Source organism: Cetorhinus maximus, chromosome 17 (assembly GCF_964194155.1).
Source record: "Cetorhinus maximus chromosome 17, sCetMax3.hap1.1, whole genome shotgun sequence".
NCBI lineage: Eukaryota > Metazoa > Chordata > Chondrichthyes > Lamniformes > Cetorhinidae > Cetorhinus > Cetorhinus maximus.
The window spans coordinates 31,008,185-31,032,887 of NC_135895.1; the positions used below are offsets into that span (position 1 = coordinate 31,008,185).

A 24,703-nucleotide genomic window follows, 5' to 3' on the forward strand; every position below is an offset into this window, starting at 1 on the left:
AGCGGGGGGAGCAAACAGGAATGTAGTGATAGTAGGGGATAGTATAGTCGGGAGGATTGACACCGTTCTCTGAAGCAAAGAGTGAGAGTCCAGAAGGCTGCGTTGCCTGCCCGGTGCCAGGGTTCGGGACAGCTGCTCAGGGCTGGAGAGGAACTTGCAGTGGGAGGGGGAGGATTCAGTCATCGTGGTCCATGTAGGTGTCAACACATAGGAAGGAGGTTCTGCATAATCAGTATGAGGAGCTAGGTGCCAAATTGAGCAGAACCTCAAAGGTAATAATCTCTGGATTAATACCTGAGCCACCTGCAAATTGGCATAGGGCAAATAAGATTAAAGAGACAAATACATGGCTCAAAGACTGGTGTGGGAGAAGTGGGTTCTGGTTCATGGGACACTGGCACCAGTACTGGGGAAAGTGGGATCTGTATCGTTGGGACGTTCTATACCTGAACCATGCTGGGACCAGTGTTCTACCGAGCCACATAACTAGGGAAGGAAAGAGGTCTTTAAATTAAACAAGGCTGGTGAGGGATCAAGCATGGGCAGATATGGCAAATCAAGCAGTGGATTCAAAGCAGGAGACCATAATAATATGGGAAATGAGGATCATAGACTAGCAGGAAGGGACAGAGAGATAAAACCTAAGAATACTCCAATAGTCAAGATTAGATGTTATAAAAAATAACAAAAAGACAAAACTAAAGGCTGTGCCTGAATGTGCATTGCATTCATAACAAAGTAAATGAAATGATAGCGCACAATGAAGTAAATAAATATGGTCTGTTAGAAGTTCTGGAGACACGGCTGCAGGATGACGAGGATTGGGTCCTGAGTATTGAAGAGTATATGATATTCAAGAAGAATAAGAAGCTAGGTAAAGGGGGGGGGGGGGGGGGGCGGGGGGCGCGCGCGGCGGGGGGGGGGGTGGGAACGCTTGGGTGGTGGGGTGATCAACACTGTTGATCAAGGATGGCATTGGTGAAATAGTTGGAGATGACCTTTGTTCAGGAGATCAGGTTCAGGTTTGGGTGGAGATGAGCAAGAGTAGGGGATAGAAGTCACTAGTGGAAGTGGTCTACAGGCCCCCTAACAGTAACCACAATGTAGGACAAATATATAAGAAGAAATATTGGGTGCTTGTGATAAAAGGGCAGCAATAATTAAGGGTGATTTTAATCTACATAAAACTGGAAAAATCAGACTGGCAGCAGTACCCTGGATGAGGAGTTCATTGAATGCTTTCAAGATAGTTTCTTACAGCAGCACATTCTGGAACCAACCAGAGAGCAGGTTATATTAGACTTGGTATTGTGTAATGTGACAGGATTAATTAATGACCTCAGAGTGCAGGCACGCCTAGGTAGCAGCGACTGCAAAATGATTGAATTTTTCATTCAGTTTTAAAAGGAATAGAGTGAGTCTAAGGCTAGTATCTTAAACTTAAATAAGGGCAAGAAACATCCCAGTACGGGCATGAAAGCTGAGCTAGCTGAAGCGAACTGGAATACTAGGGTAGGGGATAGACCAATAGAGAAGTAGTGGCAGACAGTTAAGAGGATATTTCGGAATAAGTATATTCCTACCATAAAGAAAAATTCTGAGAGGACCCACCATCCGTGATTAAATAAAGAAGTTAAAGAAAGCATCAAACTTAAGGAAAAAGCATAGAACTGCACAAAGATGAGTGGCAGGTCAGATGATTGGTCAGAATGTAAAGAACGACAGAGAATGGCTAAAAGGTTAATCAGGAGAAAGAAATTAGATATGAGAGGAAGCTAGCTAGAAATGTAAAAACAGACAGCAAGCGTTTTTACAGGTATTTAAAAAGGAAAAGAATAAACAAAGTGAGTGTTGGTCCTCTAGAGAATGAGAATGGGGAGTTAATAGTAGATAATAAGGAAATGGTGGATGAAATGAACAAATATTTTGCTTCTGTCTTCACTATAGAGGATACAAAAAACATTCCAGTACTAGCTGTAAATCAGGAGGGAAAGAGGTACTTGGTGAAATTACAATCACTAGGGAAGTGGTACTGAACAAACTGAATGAACTGTGGGCTGACAAGTCTCTGGGTCCTGATGGACTTCATCCTAGGGTCTTAAAAGAGGTGCCGAATGAGGTCATAGATGCGTTGGTGTTAATTTTCCAAAACTCGCTACATGAAAGTTTCCATCAGACTGGAAAGTAATAAATATAACCACACTATTTTAGAAGGGAGAGAGGCAGAAAACAGGAAACTACAGGCCAGTTAACTTGATATCTGTTGTGGGGAAGGTGTTAGAATCGATTGTTAAGGAGGTTATAGCTGGGCACTTAGATAAAATCAAGGTAATTGGGAAGAGTCAGCATGGTTTTGTGAAAGGGAAATAATTTAACCAATTTATTGGAGTTATTTGAAGGAGCAACATGTGCTGTGGATCAAGGGAAGCCTGTAGACGTGCTGTACTTGGATTTCCAGAAGGCATTTGATAAAATACCACATCAAAGGCTATTGTGGAAAATGAAGCTCATGTTGTAGGGGGGTAACATATTAGCTTGGATAGAAGATTAGCTGGCTGGCAGAAAACAGAGTATGCATAAATGGGTCTTTTTCTGATTGGCAGGATATGACGAGAGGAGGACTGCAGGGGTCTGCGATAGGGCCTCAACTTTTTACAATTTATATCGATGACAGATGAGGGGAGTGAAGGCATGGTAACGAAATTTGCAGATGACACAAACATAGGTAGGAAAGTATGTTGTGAAGAGGACATAGGAGGTTGCAGACAGATATAGATAGGTTGAGCAAGTGGGCAAAAATCTGGCAGATAATGTAGCAAAATGTAAATTGACTTTGGCAGGAAGAATAGAGTGCAGAGTATTACTTAAATGGAGAACAGTTGCAGAATTCCAAGGTGCAGAGAGATCTAGGTGTTCTAGTGCATGGGTCACAAAAGGTTAACATGCAGGTACAGCAAGTAATTAAGAAAGCTAATGGAATGCTATCCTTTATTACGAGAGGAATTGAACATAAAAGTAAGGATGTTATGCTTCAGTTATACAGGGCATTGGTGAGGCCACATCTTGAATATTGTGTGCTCTGTCGTTGGTAAGTTTTTAGAGTCCATTATTAAGGATGAGATTTCAGAATACTTGGAAGTGCATGGTAAAATAGGGCAAAGTCAGCATGGTTTCATCAAGGGGAGGTCATGCCTGACAAATCTGTTAGAATTCTTTGAGGAGGTAACGAGTAGGTTAGACAAAGGAGAGCCAATGGATGTTATCTACTTGGACTTCCAGAAGGCCTTTGACAAGGTGCCGCACAGGAGGCTGCTCAGTAAGATAAGAGCCCATGGTGTTAGAGGCAAGGCACTAGCATGGATAGAAGATTGGCTGGCTGGCAGGAGGCAGAGAGTGGGGATAAGGGGGTCCTTCTCAGGATGGCGGCCGGTGACTAGTGGAGTTCCGCAGGGGTCAGTGTTGGGACCACAACTTTTCACTTTATACATTAATGATCTAGATGAAGAAACTGAGGGCATCCTGGCTAAGTTTGCAGATGATACAAAGATAGGTGGAGGGACAGGTAATATTGAGGAGGCGGGGAGGCTGCAGAAGGATTTGGACAGGCTAGGAGAATGGGCAAAGAAGTGGCAGATGGAATACAACGTGGGGAAGTGTGAGGTCATGCACTTTGGTAGGAGGCATAGACTATTTTCTAAATGGGGAGAGAATTCAGAAATCTGGAGTGCAAAGGGACTTGGGAGTCCTAGTCCAGGATTCTCTTAAGGTTAACTTGCAGGTTGAGTCAGTAGTTAGGAAGGCAAATGCAATGTTGGCATTTATTTCAAGAGGACTAGAATATAAAAGCAGGGATGTGCTGCTGAGGCTTTATAAGGCTCTGGTCAGACCACATTTAGAAGATTGTGAGCAATTTTGGGCCCCGTATCTCAGGAAGGATGTGCTGGCCATGGAGAGGGTCCAGAGGAGGTTCACGAGAATGATCCCAGGAATAAAAGGCTTAAGATATGAGGAACGTTTGAGGACTCTGGGTCTATACTCGATGGAGTTTAGAAGGATGAGGGGGGATCTGATTGAAACTTACAGAATACTGAAAGGCCTGGATAGAATGGACGTGGGGAAGATGTTTCCATTAGGAGAGACTAGGACCCGAGGGCACAGCCTCAGAGTAAAGGGAAGACCTTTTAGAACAGAGATGAGGAGAAACTTCTTTAGCCAGAGAGTGGTGAATCTATGGAATTCATTGCCACAGAAGGCTGTGGAGGGCAGGTCATTGAGTGTATTTAAGACCGAGATAGATAGGTTCTTGATTGGTAAGGGGATCAAAGGTTACGGTGAGAAGGCAGGAGAATGGGGTTGAGAAACCTATCAGCCATGATTGAATGGCGGAGCAGACTTGATGGGCCGAATGGCCTAATTTCTGCTCCTATGTCTTATGGTCTTATGGTTTTGGTCTCCTTATTTTAGGAATGATGTAAATGCATTGGACGCGGTTCAGCAGAGGTTTACTAAATTGATGCCTGGAATAAGTGGGTTGTCTTAAGAGGAAAGGTTAGACAGACTGGGCTTGGTTCCACTGGAGTTTAGAAGAGTGAGGGGTGACTTGATTGAAGTACATAAGATCTTGAATGGTATTGAAAAGGTGGACGTGGAGAGGATGTTTCCTCTTGTGTGTGAGTCTAGAACTATGGGACACTGTTTTAAAACTAGGGTATTTTAGGACAGAGATGAGGAGAAATTTTTTCTCAAAGGGTTGTGAGACTTTGGAATTCTCTACCTCCAAAGGTGGTGGAGGCGGGGTCATTGAACATTTTTAAGGCAGAGGTAGATAGATTCTTGTTAGGCAAGTGGAGCCTCCTGCTCCACTTAGTTGTTTAATTGTCCACAACCATTCATGACTGGATGTGGTAGGACTGCAGAGCTCTGATCTGATCTGTTGGTTGTGGGATTGCTTAACTCTGCTGATCGCATGCTGCTTCTGTTGTTTGGCATGCAAGTAGTCCTGTGTTGTAGCTTCATAATTACACTATGTTGACACCTTATTTGAGGTATGCCTGGTGCTGCTCCTGGCATGCCCATCTGCACTCTTCATTGAACAGCTTGATTGCAATGGTAGAGTGAGGCATATGCCATGTCATGAGGTTACAGATTATGGTTGAATACAATTCTGCTGCTGCTGCTGATGGCCCCCAGTGCCTCATGAGTGCCCAGTTTTGAGTTGCTAGATCTGTTCTAAATCCATTCCATTTACCAGAGTGGTAGTGACACCTCGATGTGAAGATGGGACTTTTGTCTCCACAAGAACCGTGCAGTGATCACTCCTACCAACACCGTCATGGACATATGCATCTGCGACAGGTAGACTGGTGAGGTCGAGGTCAAGTAGGTTCTTCCCTCTTCTTGGTTCCCTCACCATCTGCCATAGGCCCAGTCCAGCAGTTAAGTCCATTAGGACTAGGCCAGCTCAGTCAGTACTGTTGCTACCAAGCCATTCTTGGTGAAGTTCCCAACCCAGACTAAATTCTGTGCCCTTGCCACCCTCAGTGTGTCCTCCAAGTGGTGTTCAACATAGAGCAGTACTGAATCATCAGCTGAAGTGGGGAGGAGGGGGGGCGCTAAGTGGCAACCCACAGGAGGTTCCCTTGCTATGTTTGACCTTATGCCATGAGACTTCGTGGAGTCTGGAGTCAATATTGAGGACTCCCAGGGCAACTCCCTCCTGTGCCACCATCTCTGGTGGGCCTGTCCTGTCGATGGGATGGTGACAGTGGTATATGGGGGTATTGTCCAGAAGGTATATGATTCTGTGCCTGACCTGTGGGACAACTCTACCAATTTTGGCACAAGCCCTCAGATGTTAGTAAGGAGAACTTTGGAGGGTCATTATTCCTGGTGCCTAGATTAATACCTGGTGGACTGTCTGGTTTCATACAACTGATTGGCATGATTTATAGAAGGCATTTATGAATTAACTACATTACTATGGGTCTGGAGTTACAAGTAGGCTATACCTAGTAAGGACAGTTGATTTCCTTCCCTAAAGGACATTAGTGAACGAGGTGGGTTTTTACGACAATCAACCATGCTTTTATGGTCACCATTACCGACTCTAGCTTTTAATTCTAGATGTATTAATTAAAATTAAATTTCACCAGCTTCCATGTTGGGATTTGAACCCACATCTCCAAAACATTAGCTTGGGCCTATGGATTGCCAGTCCAGTGACATCACCAATAAGCCATCACCATGCTGCTGATGACCCATGGCACCTCATGGATGCCCAGTTTTGAGCTGTTAGATATGTTCTGAATTTATCCCATTTAGCATAGAGTCAGTGCCATACAACATGATGGTGGGCATCCTCAGTGTGAAAGTGTGACTTTGTCTCCACAAGGACTGTGCGATGATCACTCCTACCAATGCAAACATGCACAGATGCATTTGCAATAGGTAGATTGGTGAAGGCGCGGTCAAATTCTTCCCTCTTACCGTTTCTCCCCACTTGCCAAATGCCCAGTTTGGTAGCTATGTCCTTCTGCCCGTTCAGTAAGTAGCGCTGTTACCTATCCACTCTTGGCGACTGGCATTGAAGTCCCCCACCTAGAGTACATACCGTGCCCTTGCTATCCTCAATGCTCCTCCAATTGGTGCTCAACATGGAGGAATACTAATCCGTCAGCTGAGGTAGGACGACAGGTAATGATCAACAGATTTCCTTATGTCTGACCTGATGCCATGAGAGCTCATGAGGTCCGAAGCCACTGTTGAGGATACGCAGGGCCACTCCCTCTCAACTGTATACCATGGTGCCACTGCCTCTGGTGATCTGTCCTGCCAGTGAGACAGGACATACCCAGGGACAAGTGAGGAGTCCAGTAACATAAGCACAATGCTGCACGACTGAAAGAATATTTAAGCTTCACAAAGCTCAGTCACACAGTACTCACCTGTCCCATATCCAGGTATGTTTTTAGACAGGGGCACACAGACAGTATTAAATCCAAATCAGCTTTTGCTTTAGTTAGTAGCTGTCTGTCTGGCACACCACTCTGACCCATCTTGACACGCTCAAGGCCTCGAGTATACAGTTTTATAAAGATCTGGGGAAGAAACATCATACATAAAATTGTCAATTGTGCAATGCATTAAAAGGTCTATTCTTTTCTTCTCAGGTTGACTTTAAATCCTCCACACTCTAAACTACAAATCATTTGTGCTGCACTTATCCTATCTGGTACTAAGACATGTTCAACCATCACCCCTGTGGTTGCTGATTTACCTTGGCTTCTAGTTCCGACCAATATAAAATTCTCAATCTCACGTTTAAATCCTTTCATTGGTCTCGCATCCCATCTCTAATCTCCTCTCGTCCTTTCTTTCAAATTCTTTCACGGGATACGGGCATCACTGGCTAGCCCAGCATCGTTATGGCCCATCCCTAATTGCCCTTGGGAAGGTGGTGGTGAGCTGCCTTCTTGAACCGCTGCAGTCCATGTTGTGTAGGTACACCCAACAGTGCTGTTAGGGAGGGAGTTCTAGGTTTTTAATCCAGCGACAGTGAAGGAATGGCAATATAGTTCCCAGTCAGGATGGTGTGTGGCTTGGAAGGGAACTTGCAGACGGCTGTGTTCCCATGCATATTTAAGAAGGAAACAGATAGCTTTCTGGAATCTAAAGGCATCCAGGGGTATGGGGAGAGACTGGGAGTACGGCATCGAGATAGAGGATCAGCCATGATCATATTAAATGGCAGAGCAGGCTGGAAGGGCCAAATGACCTACTCCTGCTCCTATTTTCTGTGTTTCTATCTGCTGCCCTTGCCCTTCTAGGTGATAGAGGTTGCAGGTTTGGAAGATGCTGTCGAAGGAGCATTGGTGAGTTTCTGTAATGCATCTTGTAAATAGTAGATACTGCTGCCACTGTGTGTCAGTGGTGGAGGGAGTGAATATTGAAGGTCGTGGATGGGGTGCCAATCAAGCAGGCTGCTTTGTCCTGGAAGGTGTCTAGCTTCAAGTGGAGAGTATTACATCACACTCCTGACTTATGCCTTGTAGTTGATGAACAGGCTTTGGGGAGTCAGGAGATGAGTTACTCGCTACAAAATTCCCAGCCTCTGGCCACAGTATTGATATGGCTGGTCCAGTTCAGTTTCTGGCCAATGGTAACCCTTATGATGTTGGATCGTAGGGAATTCAGTAATGGTAATGCCATTGAACGTCAAGGGGCAATGGTTGGATTCTCCCTTGGTGAAGGTAGTCATTGCATGGGACTTATGTGGCATGAATGTCACTTGCCACTTGTCAGCCCAAGCCTGGATATTGTCCAGGTCTTGCTGCATTTGAACATGGACTGCTTCAGTATCTGAGGAGTCACGGATGGTGCTGAACATTGTGCAATCATCAGCGAACATCCCCATTTCTGACCTTATGATGGAAGGAAGGTCATTGATGAAGCAACTTAATATGGTTGGGCCTCCTGGGACTGAAATGATTGATCTCCAACAACTACAACCATCTTCCTTTGTGCTAGGTATCACTCCAGCCAGTAGAGCGTTTTCCCCCTGATTCCCATTGACTCCACTTTTGCTAGGGATCATTAATGCCACACTCAGTCAAATGATACCTTAATGTCAAGGGCAGTCACTCTCAGCTCACCTCTTGAGTTCAACTCTTTTGTCCATGTTTGGACTAAGGCTGTAATGAGGTCAGGAGCTGAGTGGCCCTGACGGAACCCAAACTGGGCGTCAGTGAGCAGGTTATTGCTAAGCAAGTGCCATTTGATAGGACTGTTGACAACACTTTCCATCACTTTGCTGATGATCGATAGTAGACTGATGGGGTGGTAATTGGCCGGGTTGGATTTGTCCTGCTTTTTGTGTACAGCAGGATATACTTCGGCAGATTTGGTAGATGCCAGTGTTGTAGCTGTACTGGAACTGCTTAACTAAGGGCGCGGCAAGTTCTGGAGCACAAGTCTTCAGTACTATTGCCGGAATATTGTCAGGGCCCATAGTCTTTGCAGTATCCAGTGCCTTCAGCTATTTCTTGATATCACATGGAGTGAATCGAATTAGCTGAAGACTGGCATCTCTGATGCTGGGGACCTCAGGAGGAGGCCAAGATGGATCATCCAATCGGCACTTCTGGCTGAAGATTGTGGCAAATGCTTCAGCCTTATCTTTTGCACTGATGTGCTGGGCTCCTCCATCATTGAGGGTGAGGATATTTGTGGAACCTCCTCCTCCAGTGAGTTGTTTAATTGTCCACCACCATTCACGATTGGATTTGGCAGGACTGCAGAGCTTAGATCTGATCCGTTGATTGTTGAATCGCTTAACTTTATTGCGTGCTGCTATTGATATTTGGCAGGCAAGTAATCCAGTGTTATAGCTTCACCAGGTTCACACCTCAGTTTTGGGTATGTTTAGTGCTGCTCTTGGCATGCCCTCCTGCCCTTTTCATTGAACCAGGGTTGATCCTCTGGCTTGATGGTGATGGTAGAGTGGGGGATATGCCGGACCATGAGGTTACAGATTGTGTTTTGAGTACAATTCTGCTGCTGCTGATGGCCCACAACGCCTCATGGATGCCCTGTCTTGAGTTGCTAAATCTGTTCGAAATCTATCCCATTTAGCATGGTGGTAGTGCCACACAACATGATGGAGAGTATCCTCAATGTGAAGGCAGGACCTCAGTGCAAACCTGGGACGATTCCGCCCAAGTGCGGTAGCGGGCATGAATAAAGATGTTTTACCTGCCGGCCGCAATGGCGATTTTCGCACCAAATCATTTCCTTCCCGACCCTCCTGCCTCACTAATAATGCACAGGGAACACACCAGATTACTGGTGGGGGGGCTTGGATTTGCCCACCACTCCGTGACCTCAGTGCTTCCTCCCTCCAGGCAGCATATTTAATGCGTACCAAAGCTCAGCCTACTTCATGTCTACAGACCAGGACTGCTCCGGGTGATGGATGGCCCCAAAAGCAAAGAAGACAGCAGCCTCCAAATTTAGTGACGCCTCTCTGGGGCGCCTGCTCAATTGCGTGGAAGGCCATCATGATGTCCTCTACCCCTTTTCTGGCAGCAGGAGGTCCACCAGAGTCACCAATCCAACCTGGGAGGCAGTGGCAGCGATGGTCAGCACCACCGGAGTACAGAGGTCAGCCATCCAATGCAGGAAGAGGATGAATGCTCTCATCCGCTCCTCATCACTTTCAACTCATGCACTCCCAAACCCATTACACATCCACAGGGATCTCACGCCTCAAGGGACAACACAGGTAACTCTCACACACATCCTCACATCTCCATCTGGCTCATATCCTCTGGAGCTCACATTCTCATCCCATCCATGGCTCCACTCACCACTCAAACATTCCACACAGTGCCATGCGTCCTGCCCATACTGTTTTCATGCAGGCGAAGTTGGCTCACAACAGCATGCATAGGTCCTAGACCGGGGGTGGAGTGGCCCACGTTAGGCCCCTCACTCACTTTGAGGAGTGAGCCTTCGCGCTGACTGGTGAGGATGTGGACCATGCCTGCAGCGATGGTTGGGTCAGCGGCAAACACTCATGTGAGGATCCTGCCCCACATCATCCCTCTCTCAAAGCAACTGTAAGTGCTCTCTCTCCTACTTTTGACTCTGCTGCCATGCACTAATTATCTCTACTTTGGTTCACTGGGAGCTCTGCCAAGCAACCGACACCCTCAGCCAGCCAGTCCCTCAGCTCCATCCAGGTCCTCACCTCCAGCCAAGAGGACACCTCCTCCATTCAAGAGCTGGAAACAAGCAGCCTGGAAGACCCATCACGGCGCTTACCCACACCCTCAACCAGCGCAGAGATACAAACCTCGGTGGGACCTAGATCTAGAGCAGGCTCGGGTTCACTATCTGGTGGTCACCACATGGGCATATGTCCGCAGCAGGAGGAGGCAAATTCAGCTGAAGTCCCCAGCCCTCGGAGGACTGCTGGGGAAGAGTCATCTGTGAGGTCCAAGTCAGATGACAAGCCTCTGGATTCGGTCTTCCAACTCATCGTAGAGAGTCAGCGGAAGTCAGGGAACTTCACGCAGAGCTGTTGGAAGCCCTCAATAGAGTGGCACGCGAGTCAGAGGAATGCGCCCGCCTGCTCTCTGATGAAGTGGTGCTCAAATGTGCGCATATGGAGGTATCCATGTTAAGGATGGTGGATGCCATGGAGACCCTGGTCCAGCAGAACGCAGAGGTGCGGGCAGACCTGCACTCCATCGTGGTAGCCATGAATAAGTTCCTGCAGTAGTAATGAGAGAATGAAACGGAGCACCTCGATCTCCCTCCAGGTGCTCCTTTCCCTCATGGAGTCCATAAGACCATAAGACATATGAGCAGAAATTAGGCCATTCGGCCCATCGAGTCTGCTCCGCCATTCAATCATGGCTGATAAGTTTCTCAACCCCATTCTCCCGCCTTCTCCCCATAACCTTTGATCCCCTTACCAATCAAGAGTCAGGCCAAGGCCCCCAAGGCCTCAGCTCTCCAGAGGATGCACACCAAAGTCATCAGGGGCAACAGGGCCAACAGGCTGTCTCCACCCTTGCTGCAATGTCAGGGCTGCACCTGGAAGAAGTGGTAGGCCTGGAAAAGTTAAGAAATTCTCATCAGAAGTGGTTTCACGGGTGAACACACTTAATAATGTGAAAATATATTCACTTTCACTGAATAACGCGTAATGTTGTCTTTTGGCTTCATTGACAGGCTCTGCAAGTCCTCCCACTGCACCACCCCACCCCCACCCCCAATTAACAGTTCAGCTTCACGCAACTGGACCACGAGTGACTCTGGAGGAGAAGTGTTTTTCGGAGCCTCATGCGAGTTCTCCCATGCATGTGGATTCTTCATCCATCACACTCATCTCACTGTCCTGAGCATTTTCAAAGCTGCCTGCTGGGGTTCTCTTTCAGTTGTCCATCTGAGCTGACCTGCATCTCCACCCACCCACTGACTGCACTCCCATGCAGCACCTGTTCCTGCCCAACGCGAGGCTCTGCTCACTTTCGATTTGATAACCATGGTTGTGGTCAAGTATATCGTCAGCTTCCCCATCCTTTCCCCCTCCCCCAATCACCCATGTTCTTTCCCCCATCACTGTCGACCCCCCCCGGGCATCACCTTCCCCCCTTTACTCCTTCCATCACTCTTATTCCCTCCTCCACGCAGACACCTTCCCCCCTCTGAACTCCCTCCTCCCCACCCCAGACACCTTTCCCCCTCCTCCTGAACTACTTTGCCCCTCCAAACTCCCTTCCTTACACCTCCCTCCCCCCTTATACCTACCTCTGCACTTGCTAAATTCCATCCCGTTACACCCTCCTCCACCTTCCCAACCTCACCCACCACCCCCCCCGACACCTTCGTTCTCCTCCTCCCACAGGTACACCTTCCTCTCCCCCTCACAGCTACCCCTTCCTCTGCCCCCTTTCACCGATCATCTGTAGCAGCCCATGGCCAAGACCGTGATGTTCTGAAGCATCAACAGAGAGCTCCTAGTTCTGTGAGCTGCTTTGCAGCAGAGCCATGTGCATGAGGATCCACCCAGCATCCTCCAAGGTCCTGTAGCTGTAGGGATCCAGCATCATCTTCTCCTTGGATGTCTGCGTTCTGAGCAAGGCCCTAATGGTAAATCCCAATTTCTGCATATCACACTTGTCCAGACATCTGGGCCGGCGTGTTTGTCCGCTGATGTAACGATAACTCAAGCATGGGGAGGGGGGTGGGGGTGCGGGGGGTGATTCCAGTTGGGCCTTACTTTGCAACCCATTACCGGGATGCAAGTTGGGTTCATGCTGGCCTCCAGCGAGATTCGCGTTCCGCCATGGCAGACACCATGATCCCGCTGTGCTTTACGTCAGCGTGAAACTAATTTCTGCCCCTCATGCCGAATTGCCCGCTCCCCACCCGCCAAGATGCCTGGCACCAACGGGATTGGACAATTCCACCTTTCGTCTCCTCAAGGACTATATGTTGGTCACTCCTACCAGTACTGTCATCTGCGGCAGGCAAGTTGGTGAGGATGAGATCAAGTATGTTTTTCCCTCTTGTTGGTTCCTTCAACACCTGCTGTAGACCCAGTCTAGCAGCTATGTTCTATAGGACTCTGCCAGCTCAGACAGCAGTGCTGCTACCGAGCCACTCTTGGTGATGGACATTGAAGTCCCCCACCCAGAGTACACTCTGTGCCCTAGTCACCCTCGGTGCTTCCTCCAAGTGGTGTTCAACATGGGGGAACATTGATTCATCAGCTGAGGGAGGGCAGAACGTGGTAATCAGCAGGAGGTTTCCTTGCCCATATTTGACCAGATGTCATGAGGCTTTGTGGGGTCCGGAGTCAATGTTGAGAACTCCCAGGGCAACTCCTCCCAACTGTATACAACAGCCCCTGCTGGGCTTGTGCTGTTGGTGAGACAGGACATACCCAGGGGTGATGGTGGTGCCTGGGACATTGTCTGTAAAGTATGATTCTGTAAGTATGTCTATGTCAGGCTGTTGTTTGACTGGTCTATGAGACAGCTCTCCCAATTTTGGCACAAGTTCTCAGATGTTACGAGGACCTTGCAGGGTCAACAGGGCTGGTTTTGCCATTGTCGTTTCCAGTGCCTAGGTTGATGACAGTTGATCCGTCCAGTTTCATTCCTTTTTGTAGACTTTGTAGCAGTTTGATACAACTGAATGACTTGCTAAATCATTTCAGTGAGCATTTAAGAATCATCCACATTGCTATAAGCACAGTCCCTATAAATAAAATGTAATCCTTTGAGCACAATTCCCCACCCTGTCCTCCTCAAACTTTTGTTCCTGCTTTTGGCTACTTGTGCATCCTCACCATTGGCATCCATGACTTCAGTTATCTAAGCCTCCCCCACAAACTCTTCTGCCTATCCACCTCCCCCTTATCCTTAGGACTCTCCTTAAAAGTCACCTTTTCACCAAGTGTTTGGTCACCCCTTCTAGTATCTCCCCCTCGGTTTTAGTCTCCAGCTTTCACTGACTGCACCTTTGTGAAATTCCTGTGGTTGTTTTTCTACTTGGAAGGAACTACATATATGCAAATTGTTGTTATTAAATTCAGCCTAGACTGAAAATTCCCATCTCACTGTTGTCTGTAAATATGGTATGAACCAAGGCAGCTTCAACATATTTTCTTCTGTTTTATAATTTTAGCCGAAGTCACCTCAAAGTTATCTGCTGTTTTGCTACAAACAGTACAGAAAACATATCCCTCCTAGTCCTTGGCATAGTTCATCATTCATCCTCTCCTGACAGCATGATCAAAGCTAGAATCTCACCATTCAGGGTGTGAATTGACATCCTACCATTCCCTGACACAATCCATCAGAGTATTGCATATCAGAGTCCATCTTCACTTGTATTCAATAGCAGAAGTAAAGGCCTTTAGGGATTACAACGTGTTGGCTCCCTTCTCAAGGCCAGAGCAGGTAGCTCTTCAGCTGCTTCATCAATGACCTTCCTTCCAACATAAGGTCAGGAGTGGGGATGTTCGCTGATGATTGCAAAATGTTCAGCACCATTCCCAACTCCTCAGATACTGAAGCAGTCCATGTCCAAATGCAGCAAGACCTGGACAATATCCAGGCTTGGGCTGACAAGTGGCAAGTAACATTCACGCCACACAAGTGCCAGGCAATGACCATCTCCAACAAGAGAGAATCTAATCATTACCACTTGAGATTCAATTGCATTAGCATCACTGAATCCCCCGCTATCAACATCCTGGGGGTTACCATTGACCAGAAACTGACCTGGACTAGCCATATAAATACTGTGGCTACATGAAGAGGTCAGAGGCTAGAAATCGTGCGGCGAGTAATTCACCTCCTGACTCCCCAAAGCCTGTCCACCATCTACAAGGCACAAGTCAGGAGTGTGATGGAATACTCTCCAATTGCCTGGACGAGTCAGCTCCAACAACACTCAAGAAGCTTGTCACCATCCAGGACAAAGCAGCCCGTATGATTGGCACCCCAACCACAAACATTCACTCTCTCCATCATCAATGAACAGTGGCAGCAGTGTGTACCATCTACAAGATGCACTGTAGAAACTCACTAAGCCTCCTTAGGCAGCACCTTCCAAACCCACAACTGCTACCATCCAGAAGGACAAGGGCAGCATACAGATGGGAACACCACCACCTGGTAGTTCCCCTCCAAGTCACTCACCATCCTGACTTGGAAATATATCACCATTCCTTCACTGTCACTGGGTCAAAATCCTGGAACTCCCTCCTTAACAGCGCTTTGGGCGTACCTACATCACAGGGACAGCAGCAGTTCAAGATGGCAGCTCACCACCACCTTCTCAAAGGCAATTAGGGATGGGCAATAAATGCTGGCCCAGCCAGCGAAGCCCACACCCCGTGAATGAACAAAAAAAAAGTGTGCCTTTAGGCAGACAGAAGACTACCCAGCCTACAAACACTCACCCATCTAGACACAGAGAGGTTGCTTCTCCTGTCTGGGAAATCTAAAACACAGGAGGCACGGTCTCAGGATACAGGGACAATTATTTAGGACAGAGATGACGAGAAATTTTGTGAAAAGTCGTGAACCTTTGGAATTCTCTAGTCCTGATGGTTGTAGATGCTCCATCATTTAATGTATTTAAAGTGAGATAGACAAATCTTTGGTCTCTCAGGGAATCAAGGGGTATGGGGAGAGGGCAGAAAAGTGGAGTTAAGGCCAATAATCAGCCTTGATCATATTAACTGTTGGAGCAGGCTCCAAGGGCTGTATGGTTTACTCCTGTTCCTATTTCTTATGTTCTTATGTTCATACCAGTGCCCTCTCCCAACCTGGACTTGGACACCCACACACACTTGCATACAGTTTCACATTATTGATTGTGACAACAAATGTCAGGAATATATACCTTTGCCCTCGTGCTGTAAGCTTGCCAGTTTGTTCCTGGATCTGGAAGAATATTCAAGGCCATATTAGAGATACCAATTGCCATCTCTTGTTTGCCAAGGAAATGAAAAACTTTGGCAAGCAGATTCAGGATGAACGGATCCGTTTTTGCTGTTTCAATAGCCTAGAAAATAAATAGGAGAAAAGAATATTAAATTTGTACTATTTAAGAGCTCTTAAATAGTTGCTTTCCATTTGTCTCTAACCTGAAAGATCATGGAAAACCAACAAAGTCAGATATCAAGTTTCCTTGAATAGCAGAAGCAAACAGCACATGAACAAATAAAAAAAAACAATTAAGTGCTTTCTGAAGGGTAACCACTGTTGTAATGTAGGAGACACAGCAGCTAATTTGCGCACAGCAAGCTCCCACAACAGCAATGTGATAATGACAAGATAATCTATTTTTTTGTCATTTTGATTGAGGAATAAATATTGACCAGGACACTGGGGATAACTCCCCTGCTCTTCTTCAAAACAGTATAATAAAATCTTTCCCATCCACCTGAGGGGGCAGATGAGTCCTTGGTTTAACATCTCATCGAAAAAAACTGGCACCTCCAACAGCGCAGCACTCCCTAAGTACTGCACAGGGATGTCAGACTAGATTTTTGTGCTCAAGTCCTACAGTATGACTTGAACCCACAACCTTCTGAATCGGAGGCAAGAGTGCTACAAACTGACCCACAGCTGACAACTTAAGTGCTGCAACTTGAAAATAAAAAAGGGATATATCTATATTTTATATGTTGTAAAGCCAACATTCTGCCATTTCTATAGGTGGCATCTCAACAGCATTTTCCCATTCTAAAGTTACCTTTCATATTAGGATACCTGTAAGTGCATATTACTACCCACTAGATGGTGTTTCATAAACTTCAGAGGTTGCAGAACACCGTTGCCTACAACATCGCCTAAACATTCAGAAATAAATTTGCTTTCTCTTGAATTTGGTAGGTAACATCATGGCCAGAATTTTTCGCTCATTCGGGCTGGCATGCACCCTAACCGAACGAGTGTCAAATGACGCCTGATATTTTAGTTAGTGGATGTACGCAGGAGTCAGCAGCATGCCCCACAATTAAATGGCCTATTAAGGCCATTAAAGTAATAATTAAGTTCAATTTTTCGCTGCCCATCCAACCTGACAGTTGGCGGGCAGGCAAAAAGGCCAAAGCGGCCTTTGGATTTTTTTTTAGGAAACCTCAGCCACAGGTGGGATGAGGTTTCTAACAGCAAATAAAAATTAAATAAAAATGTTAAAATTTCATTCATTTTTTTTTTACCATTTCAAAATTATTTGGTCAGATTTTGCCCTCGTCGGGCGAGCTTGGCGGGGGTGGGCAGGCGGGAGCTGCCTCAGGGAGCCGAAGATTTTAAAAATTAAAAATAAAGAGTTTTGAAATGGCAAAAAACACGTCCCCTCATGACCCTGCCACATGAGCAGGGACATGTTGTGAATGAAATTTAAACAATTTCATTTGCTGTTGGAAACCTCACCCCACCCGTGGATGTGGTTTCCTAAAAAACCCAGCTCTGTGCCTCAGGGAGCTTTCCCTGAGTGCACCCGCTTGCATGCGCAAACTTGCGCGCTCTTCCTGCTGCCCACTCCTGCACACACACACAGAGTCAGTGCCAAACGCTGCAGCGCGCGTTTCACGCTGGACGGGCCTTAATTGGCCCGCTAGCTCGAAATCACGGTTGAGGCCCGATCGCGAGCGGCAGTCGTCTTCCTGACCGCTCCCGCCAAGCTCGCCTGACAAGGGCAAAATCTGACCAAATAATTTTGAAATGGTAAAAAAAAAACGAATGAAATTTTAACATTTTAATTTTTATGGGTGAACTTGTGCACTCGCCCTCCTCCCGCACCACCCCCCCGCCCCCCCCCCCCCCACCCCCCACCCCACCCCCCACCCCACCCCCACCCACCCCACAGGCCACACTGGTCGCTTCAGCGTGCGTTTCACGCTGAGTGGGCCTTAAATGTCCCACCAGTGTGAAATCGCAGTTGCGGCCCGATCACCCCCTGCCAAGCCTGCCCGACGAGGGCAAAATCCTGGCCCACAGAAAGAAAGAAGAAAGTCACGGAAGAGATACACGATTATAAAAAGCTTAAGATACTCTTAAAACTGTTGATTTGTCACTGCTTATCCAGCATCCAGCACAGGATGAGCAGAAATTTCTTACGACTAAATATTGGGAAAACCAGAGCCATTGTCTTTGATCCCCTCCACAAATTCCATTCCTTACCTTTTAGGTCTTTTAGAAATTTAACCACCAAGTGGCAAAACCACTTCAGTATGGCTGTGCTAAAAATAAATATGAGGTAACAAACAAACAGGGAATAGGGAGATTTTCTCCTGTTTACCTTGGGCTGGTGTGGGCAGAAATTCAGATAAGGAACCATTTCGCCAGCTCCCTGAAGATTTCCTGGCTCATATCGATCTCCTGGCTTCTGCTGGACACCAGAAGCACCCACTCATTTTCCTTTATTGTCACCACAATGATGCCGCATATAAGGAATGCCTTTGAAAGAGCTCTTCAAAAGAACTATCCAATTAGTCCTATTCCCCTGCTCTTTCCCCATAACCCTTATTATTGAATCTGCTTCCACCACCCTTTCAGGCCATTTGCATTTTCCAAAGAGACTGTGACTTTTCCGGGAGTGGGACATGAACCCACAACCTTCTGATTCAAAGGCGAGGGTGCTATGAACTGAGCCACAGCTGACACCTACCACCCTTCCAGGTCGCACATTGCAGATTAGAACAACTCACTGCTAATTGATTAGTTAATTAAACACAATTTGCTTTTTGCAAATCCTAGCTGACTTTCAAATATTAACCTAAATATCAATTATTAACCCCAGCTGACTTTAGTTTGCTAGATTCTTCCCTTCTATAAACAGGGGTGTAACGTTTGCAATGTTTGGTCCTCTACTGCACTATGAGCCTGACATTTGACATAAGCCTCCTTTTTCTGTTTCGTTTTAATCTATTTAGTCATCCAAGGACTTAAGGATGCTCTTCCTTTTACCTCATTGGAATGTGTCCAGTCTATAGTCGAACCATTTCCCCTTTGAAGACCTCTCATCGTTTTTCTTGCGAGACTTTGATTCTACTCCACCTGGGACAGATCCCTTTTCAACTCAATAGCACCCTTTTTCACAAATGCATTGAATTTAAAAGATTGGCTTAACATCCTGGAAGAACAACTTATTTACCAATGTATTTTAGTTCTATGTTATGAGACACAACACTTCCGCTGTTAAATCCAGCTAAATCACCAGTGTCACTATTTAAAGAAAAATAAAGAAGGAAAGGGAGAAAAAAATATGAAAAACAATATTTTAAATTAATGATATCAAAGATTCTTTGGAATTGTTTGATTTTTAAAAGGAGAATCCTTTCGTGAGTCTATAGTAAGAAAATATTTCTAAAACATTATAGCACAGAGAAACACAGCCGAATCACTACAAGCTTTTCTGTTCACAAACCAAAAAGCATCCTAAAAGTTGTCAATACTCCTTTAAACAGGGGGTTACAAACCTGGATATCTCTCTCTACAGCCATATCATATAAGTAATATTATGGGCACCATACCCGAGGTGGTGACCCACATTAATCCACCTACCTGATTGATTATGTTCTCCAACTAGATTTAGCAACACCTCTTCCTTTGCAGGCATATGAATGGAATGCTTGGGGATAAAGTCCTGTCTATATTTTATAAATTGTATTCCCTTCTCCCTGTTTACTCCCTCCCTTTGCCAATCAGTAAATTGGTTATTAAAATCTCCTCGAACAATAAGATGTTATTATTCCCGTCCCTGGCTAAAACCAACTAACAAGACTTCACCTGTCCATAACAGTCGAGTGGATCAGTCCCAGAGTAGCCGCAATCATGAACTGCCATTGGGGTATCGGGGAATGAGTTTGTCCTCTCCAGCATCATCCCCAAATAACACCAAGCAAGAGCTGCGAAACAGAGAACAAAATGAACACACAGCTAATGCCCAGTGGCTGCTGATGAAGTTGCAGTAGAAAGCAGTTCTCAGATTTTATAAATGTTGCTACACAGTCCTCAGTAATTTACACAGTAATTACAAATAGTAATACAGTAGTTATATTTTTTTACAGTTTTGTTATGCATATTGCAGTATCTAAATGCAGTTATACATGGGCTCATACTTTGTCCTCAAAATAATAACAGGGTAATAGTGCACTGTTATTTAAGTGCAAATGTTAGAGCAACTTTAGTCAAGCGATGTGAGATTAAACATGGAAATCTAAAAGTTGCAAACTGATGCACCCCTCTTCCATTAACTTTCTGAAAATGGCATTTCAGTGTCTGTGTCACCACTGATATACAGTGAACATTACGAAGTTCTTTCTTTATGCATTAGGCACAACAAAACTCACACAGAAAATTAACCATTGCCCATTGCCGTACAAGAGTTAACTGCTGCCAATCAACATCTCTGGTTATGAAAATAAACAATGCTATGATAGGTCCTGGATGAGGTCAAGACTTTGACTGTGTGTTCCCTGCCTCTTTGAGAGCAAGTAGCCCTTACCTAGATACTCCAATTCTTATGAATGGTGGTGGTGTAGTGGTATTATCACTAGACTAGTAATCTAAAGACCCAGCATAATGCTCTGGGGACCCAGGTTCAAATCCTGCCAGGACAGATAGCAGAATTTGAATTCAATAAAAATCTGGAATTAAAAGTCTACAATGATTGCTATAAAAACCCAGCTGGTTCACTAATGTAGTTTAGGAAAGAACATCTGCCATCCTCACCTGGTCTGGCCTACATGCACTAGCAACTCTTTGAGGAACAGAGCTTATAAATCCTCAAAAGTAACTTCCCCTTCTCCTAGAAAAGCACTGGCATCAAACACAAACATTTTTGCACTTTCAAGAAACCTGTTTTGCAGTTTTTTAAAATTAGTTTTGAAGGAACAATTTACTTTCCCCACTAATTCTTTCATTTCGTCTGTGGGAACAATCTTGGCACAAGCTCCCAATTTGTTACGACCGGTCCCAGATGAGGTCCCCAACTTATTAAATTCCTGGATGAGAGCCCCAGTTTGTTACGACCAGGACGGGACCCTAATTTTGTCATGCTCCTGGGTGAGGAGGAATGAGCTGGCTCCCCTCTTTGTTCAACCCCCTAGATTGGTTGCAACAAGGTTAGTTTAAAAATCCTTTCCCTGTGGATACCTTTTCCCAGTCCAAATGTATTTACTTTTTATAAGGAGCCAATTTTACCAGGCTTTCTTAAGTCAAAGGAAGAGTAAGTGTATGAGTTATTAAAACCTGAGGAAAAATAATAAAGACACAGCACACACACACACACAACTTCTCTTTTGTGGTCAGAATGTGTAAGAGTCCAAATGAAAGTTTAAAAATTGTAAAAATCAGTCCTTGGCTTGTCCATGAGGCGTAGATGGTGGTACGTTACGACTGTTAAGTTGGATGATTTCGATAAAGCTGAATTTGGCAGATTCACAGTTTGTTGGTGCACTGTGGGTGTACCTACACCACATAGTCTGCAGCGGTTCAAGAAGGCAGCTCACCACCACCTTCTCAAGGGCAATTAGGGATGGGCAATAAGTGCTGGCCCAGCCAGCGAAGCCCACATCCCATGAATGGATAAATGAATGCTGGCTTGTCCTGGAGGAGAAATCCTGTTTTTTTCCGCAGGGTAACTGAAGAGACTGTCCTGTTTCCTTTTTGCTTGTGGTTTCTGGTAAAACTTTGCCTCCAGCAAAAGAAAGAGAGAGAGAGAGAGAGAGAAAGTTGCCTGCTTTCCTTTGCAGGGGTGACTGACTGGTGTTCCTTCTCATTTCTATCACTCATGAATCCTGGTCTGCAGCCAGCTTTTTAACCTATTTTTGTGTATTCCCGGGAGGGGAAATAGTCACGTTTTGCACCCAGAGTCTGTTTTTCTTTCATCTCAGATCACTTTACACATTCTGAGAGAGAAATCAACAGGAGGTGGATCTTTGGATGACTGCTGAGATGTGGGAATCAGTCTCCATTGTCTCCGCAAAGATAGGAAATTAAAAGTCCAGTCTTTTGTATTTTCCATATCTTCCTTTCAAGTGTCCCTGTTTGAAGTAGGCCTTGACACCTCTTCAGGTGCGCCATTCCATGTTCTCTCAGGACAGGTCTGTCAGTATAATCCACACAGGAATTTTCCAGAAAGTGGTCACTTTACATTATCAGCCATCTTTTGATCAGTCTTTACTTAAACTTCTTTTAAAAACACTGGTCTTCCTTAAAAAAAAGTTCAATATGCCCGTATATAGTTGGTAGCTGCAGTCCGCTGTCGTGACAACAAATAGAAATGTGGAATCTCATTCCTTCAGGTTTTAATTATTGGAGATTTTAAAAATATAAATGTTTTCCCTGTCTATTTTTACTCTCTCTCTCTCTCTCTCTCTCTTAATCCAATCTTTCTTTCCCTCTCTTTATTTCCCTTACTCTATTTGATTTGACACTGAATTCACCTATTGTAATTTGCATTTCTTTCTCTGTCTTGGTGCTGCTATTTTCAATCGGATCGGTTATTGAGATACACAGTTGTTTGCACTGTACAGTCAAGTCCTCGATGCCCTTTGTGACATAATCAGCTCACACTTTCAGCAACTTGGCAGCTGGAACATTCTAACCAATGACAGACCTAGTAGATGCCCTGCCACTGTAAACTTATTGATGACTGAAATGATGGGATAGAAAGTTAAACACCCAAATTTGTTGATGACACAAAGATGGGCAGCATTGTATGCATTGTAGATGGAAGCATTAAATTACAAAGGGATATTGATAGGTTAACTAAATGGGCGAAACTATCGCAAATGGCAATGTAGGCAAACTATGGCAAAGTGGGCAAATGAGGTCATCTACTTTGGACCTAAAAAGGATAGAACAGGGTACTCTCTGAATGGCAAAAAGATAGAAATAGTGTCAGTTCAAAGCAATGTTCTCTCTGAGCTGTGCAGTAACTCAAAAATCCCTGTACAGGCCCAGCACAAGTCCGCTCCTTTAAATTACTGTGTGTGCATGGCCACGCAAAAATGTTTAAATGTGCTCTTAAGTAAATCCCCCAAGCCCTTGGAAAAATAAAATGAGAAAGAACGTTGGTCCAAAGGGACCCTTAGGGGTCCAGATACATAGATCATTAAAATGTCATGAACAGGCACAGAAAATAATCAAAAAGGCTAACAGAATGCTGGCCTTTATATCTAGAGGACTGGAATACATGGGGTAGAAGTCATGCTTCAGTTATACAAAGCCCTGGTTAGATCACACCTGGAGCACTGTGAACAGTTCTGGACACCACACCTTCGGAAGGATACACTGGCCTTGGAGGGAGTGCAGCATAGGTTTACTAGAATGATATCTGGACTCCAAGGGCTAAGTTATGAAGAGAGATTACACAAACTCAGGTTGTATTCCCTATAATTTAGAAGGTTCAGGGGTGATTTCATCAAAGATTAAAGCAGTGAGAGTAGATAGTGAGAATTTATTTCCATTGGTCGGGGAGTCTAGGGCTGGGGGCATCATCTAAAAATTAAGGACAGATATTTCAGGAGTAAATTAGGGAACACTTTACACGGAAAACATAGTAGAAGTTTGGAACACTTTTCTTCAAGTGGCAATGGACACTAGGTTGATTGTTAATATTAAAAGTGGGATTGATAAATATTTGTCTTTAATACCTTTGGTTAACATGGGACAAAGGCGGGTATATGGAGTTAGATCACAGATCAGCCATTGAATGGTGCAACATGCTGTAAGGGTTAACTGGGCTACTTCTGCTCCTCTCTTTCTTCAGGTACCACGTCCTTAAAGGGCATTGGTGACCTAGGACACCCATGTTAATCTTACTCTGCAGGAGTGGATCATCTTCATTGGTGGTACATTCATCCAGTTTGCAAGGCTCTTTAGAAAGCTAGTTCTTTGTCTATCTCGATCTCTTTTATCATCGATCTATCCCATTAGCATCAGACTTTCTAAATCATGATTTCTTATTGCGTGCCCAAGAAATTCCAACTGTCTCTCCCTGATCTTGATCAGCAGAGTTCTTTTGGTGTCAGATTTTACCAGCACCTCTTCATTGGTAGTGTGACTTGTCCAAGATATCGTCATTAGTTACCTCAAAAACCACAACTCTGCAATTTCAATTCCTCTCTGCATTGTGTCATTGATCGTCCAACACGCTTCCATATGTCAAAAAAGTCACTAAAAGTCATATTCCACCACCTATACATTTCTTGGTCTAATTAGTTACAGATAAACAATGCAACACAGAAAAATACAAGCTAGCAGGAGTAATATTTAAAGAGCTTCACAACACCAATGTTTTGTGCTGTTCTCTCTAACACATCAAAAGCAATAATAACACAGAAAAGCTACGTCTATATGGATACAATAAGGGATTGATCTGATCCTCCATTTATATATCTGACAGTTAAAGAGAGAGGTTTACCACCTCTTATACTACCTCTATATTGAGCAATGTCAGACTTGAGAACCTCCCGCAGTAACAGCAACGATCTGTTGAAAAATAGCAGGCGCTTACAAGCAGAGGGGTCCTTGTTCATTAATATTCCATCCAGTCTAACAGAGGAAAAGGAAAAAAAGGGACGAATTAACTCTTTCAGTCTTGGATGAAATAAAACAACAATCATCTCAAAAGAAAACTAGCTCAGGATCCACCAGGAATA

General features: G+C 45.1%; 1 protein-coding gene across 2 annotated transcripts in view; it reads right to left on the reverse strand.

Annotated features, from left to right (window-relative positions):
• Nucleotides 1-24,703, reverse strand: part of ttc22 (tetratricopeptide repeat domain 22) — an 82,534-nt gene that overhangs the window by 3,339 nt on the left and 54,492 nt on the right. The window contains exons 4-7 of one of the 2 annotated variants that reach the window (XM_078560921.1): nt 24,559-24,596; nt 19,824-19,942; nt 15,928-16,089; nt 6,945-7,097 (exon numbers count right to left, since the gene is read on the reverse strand). In XM_078560921.1, coding sequence (XP_078417047.1) covers nt 6,945-7,097; nt 15,928-16,089; nt 19,824-19,942; nt 24,559-24,596 — 472 coding nt within the window. Of the gene's footprint in view, nt 1-6,944; nt 7,098-15,927; nt 16,090-19,823; nt 19,943-24,480; nt 24,597-24,703 lie in introns of both variants that reach the window. The other variant, XM_078560920.1, reaches the window with a different exon arrangement.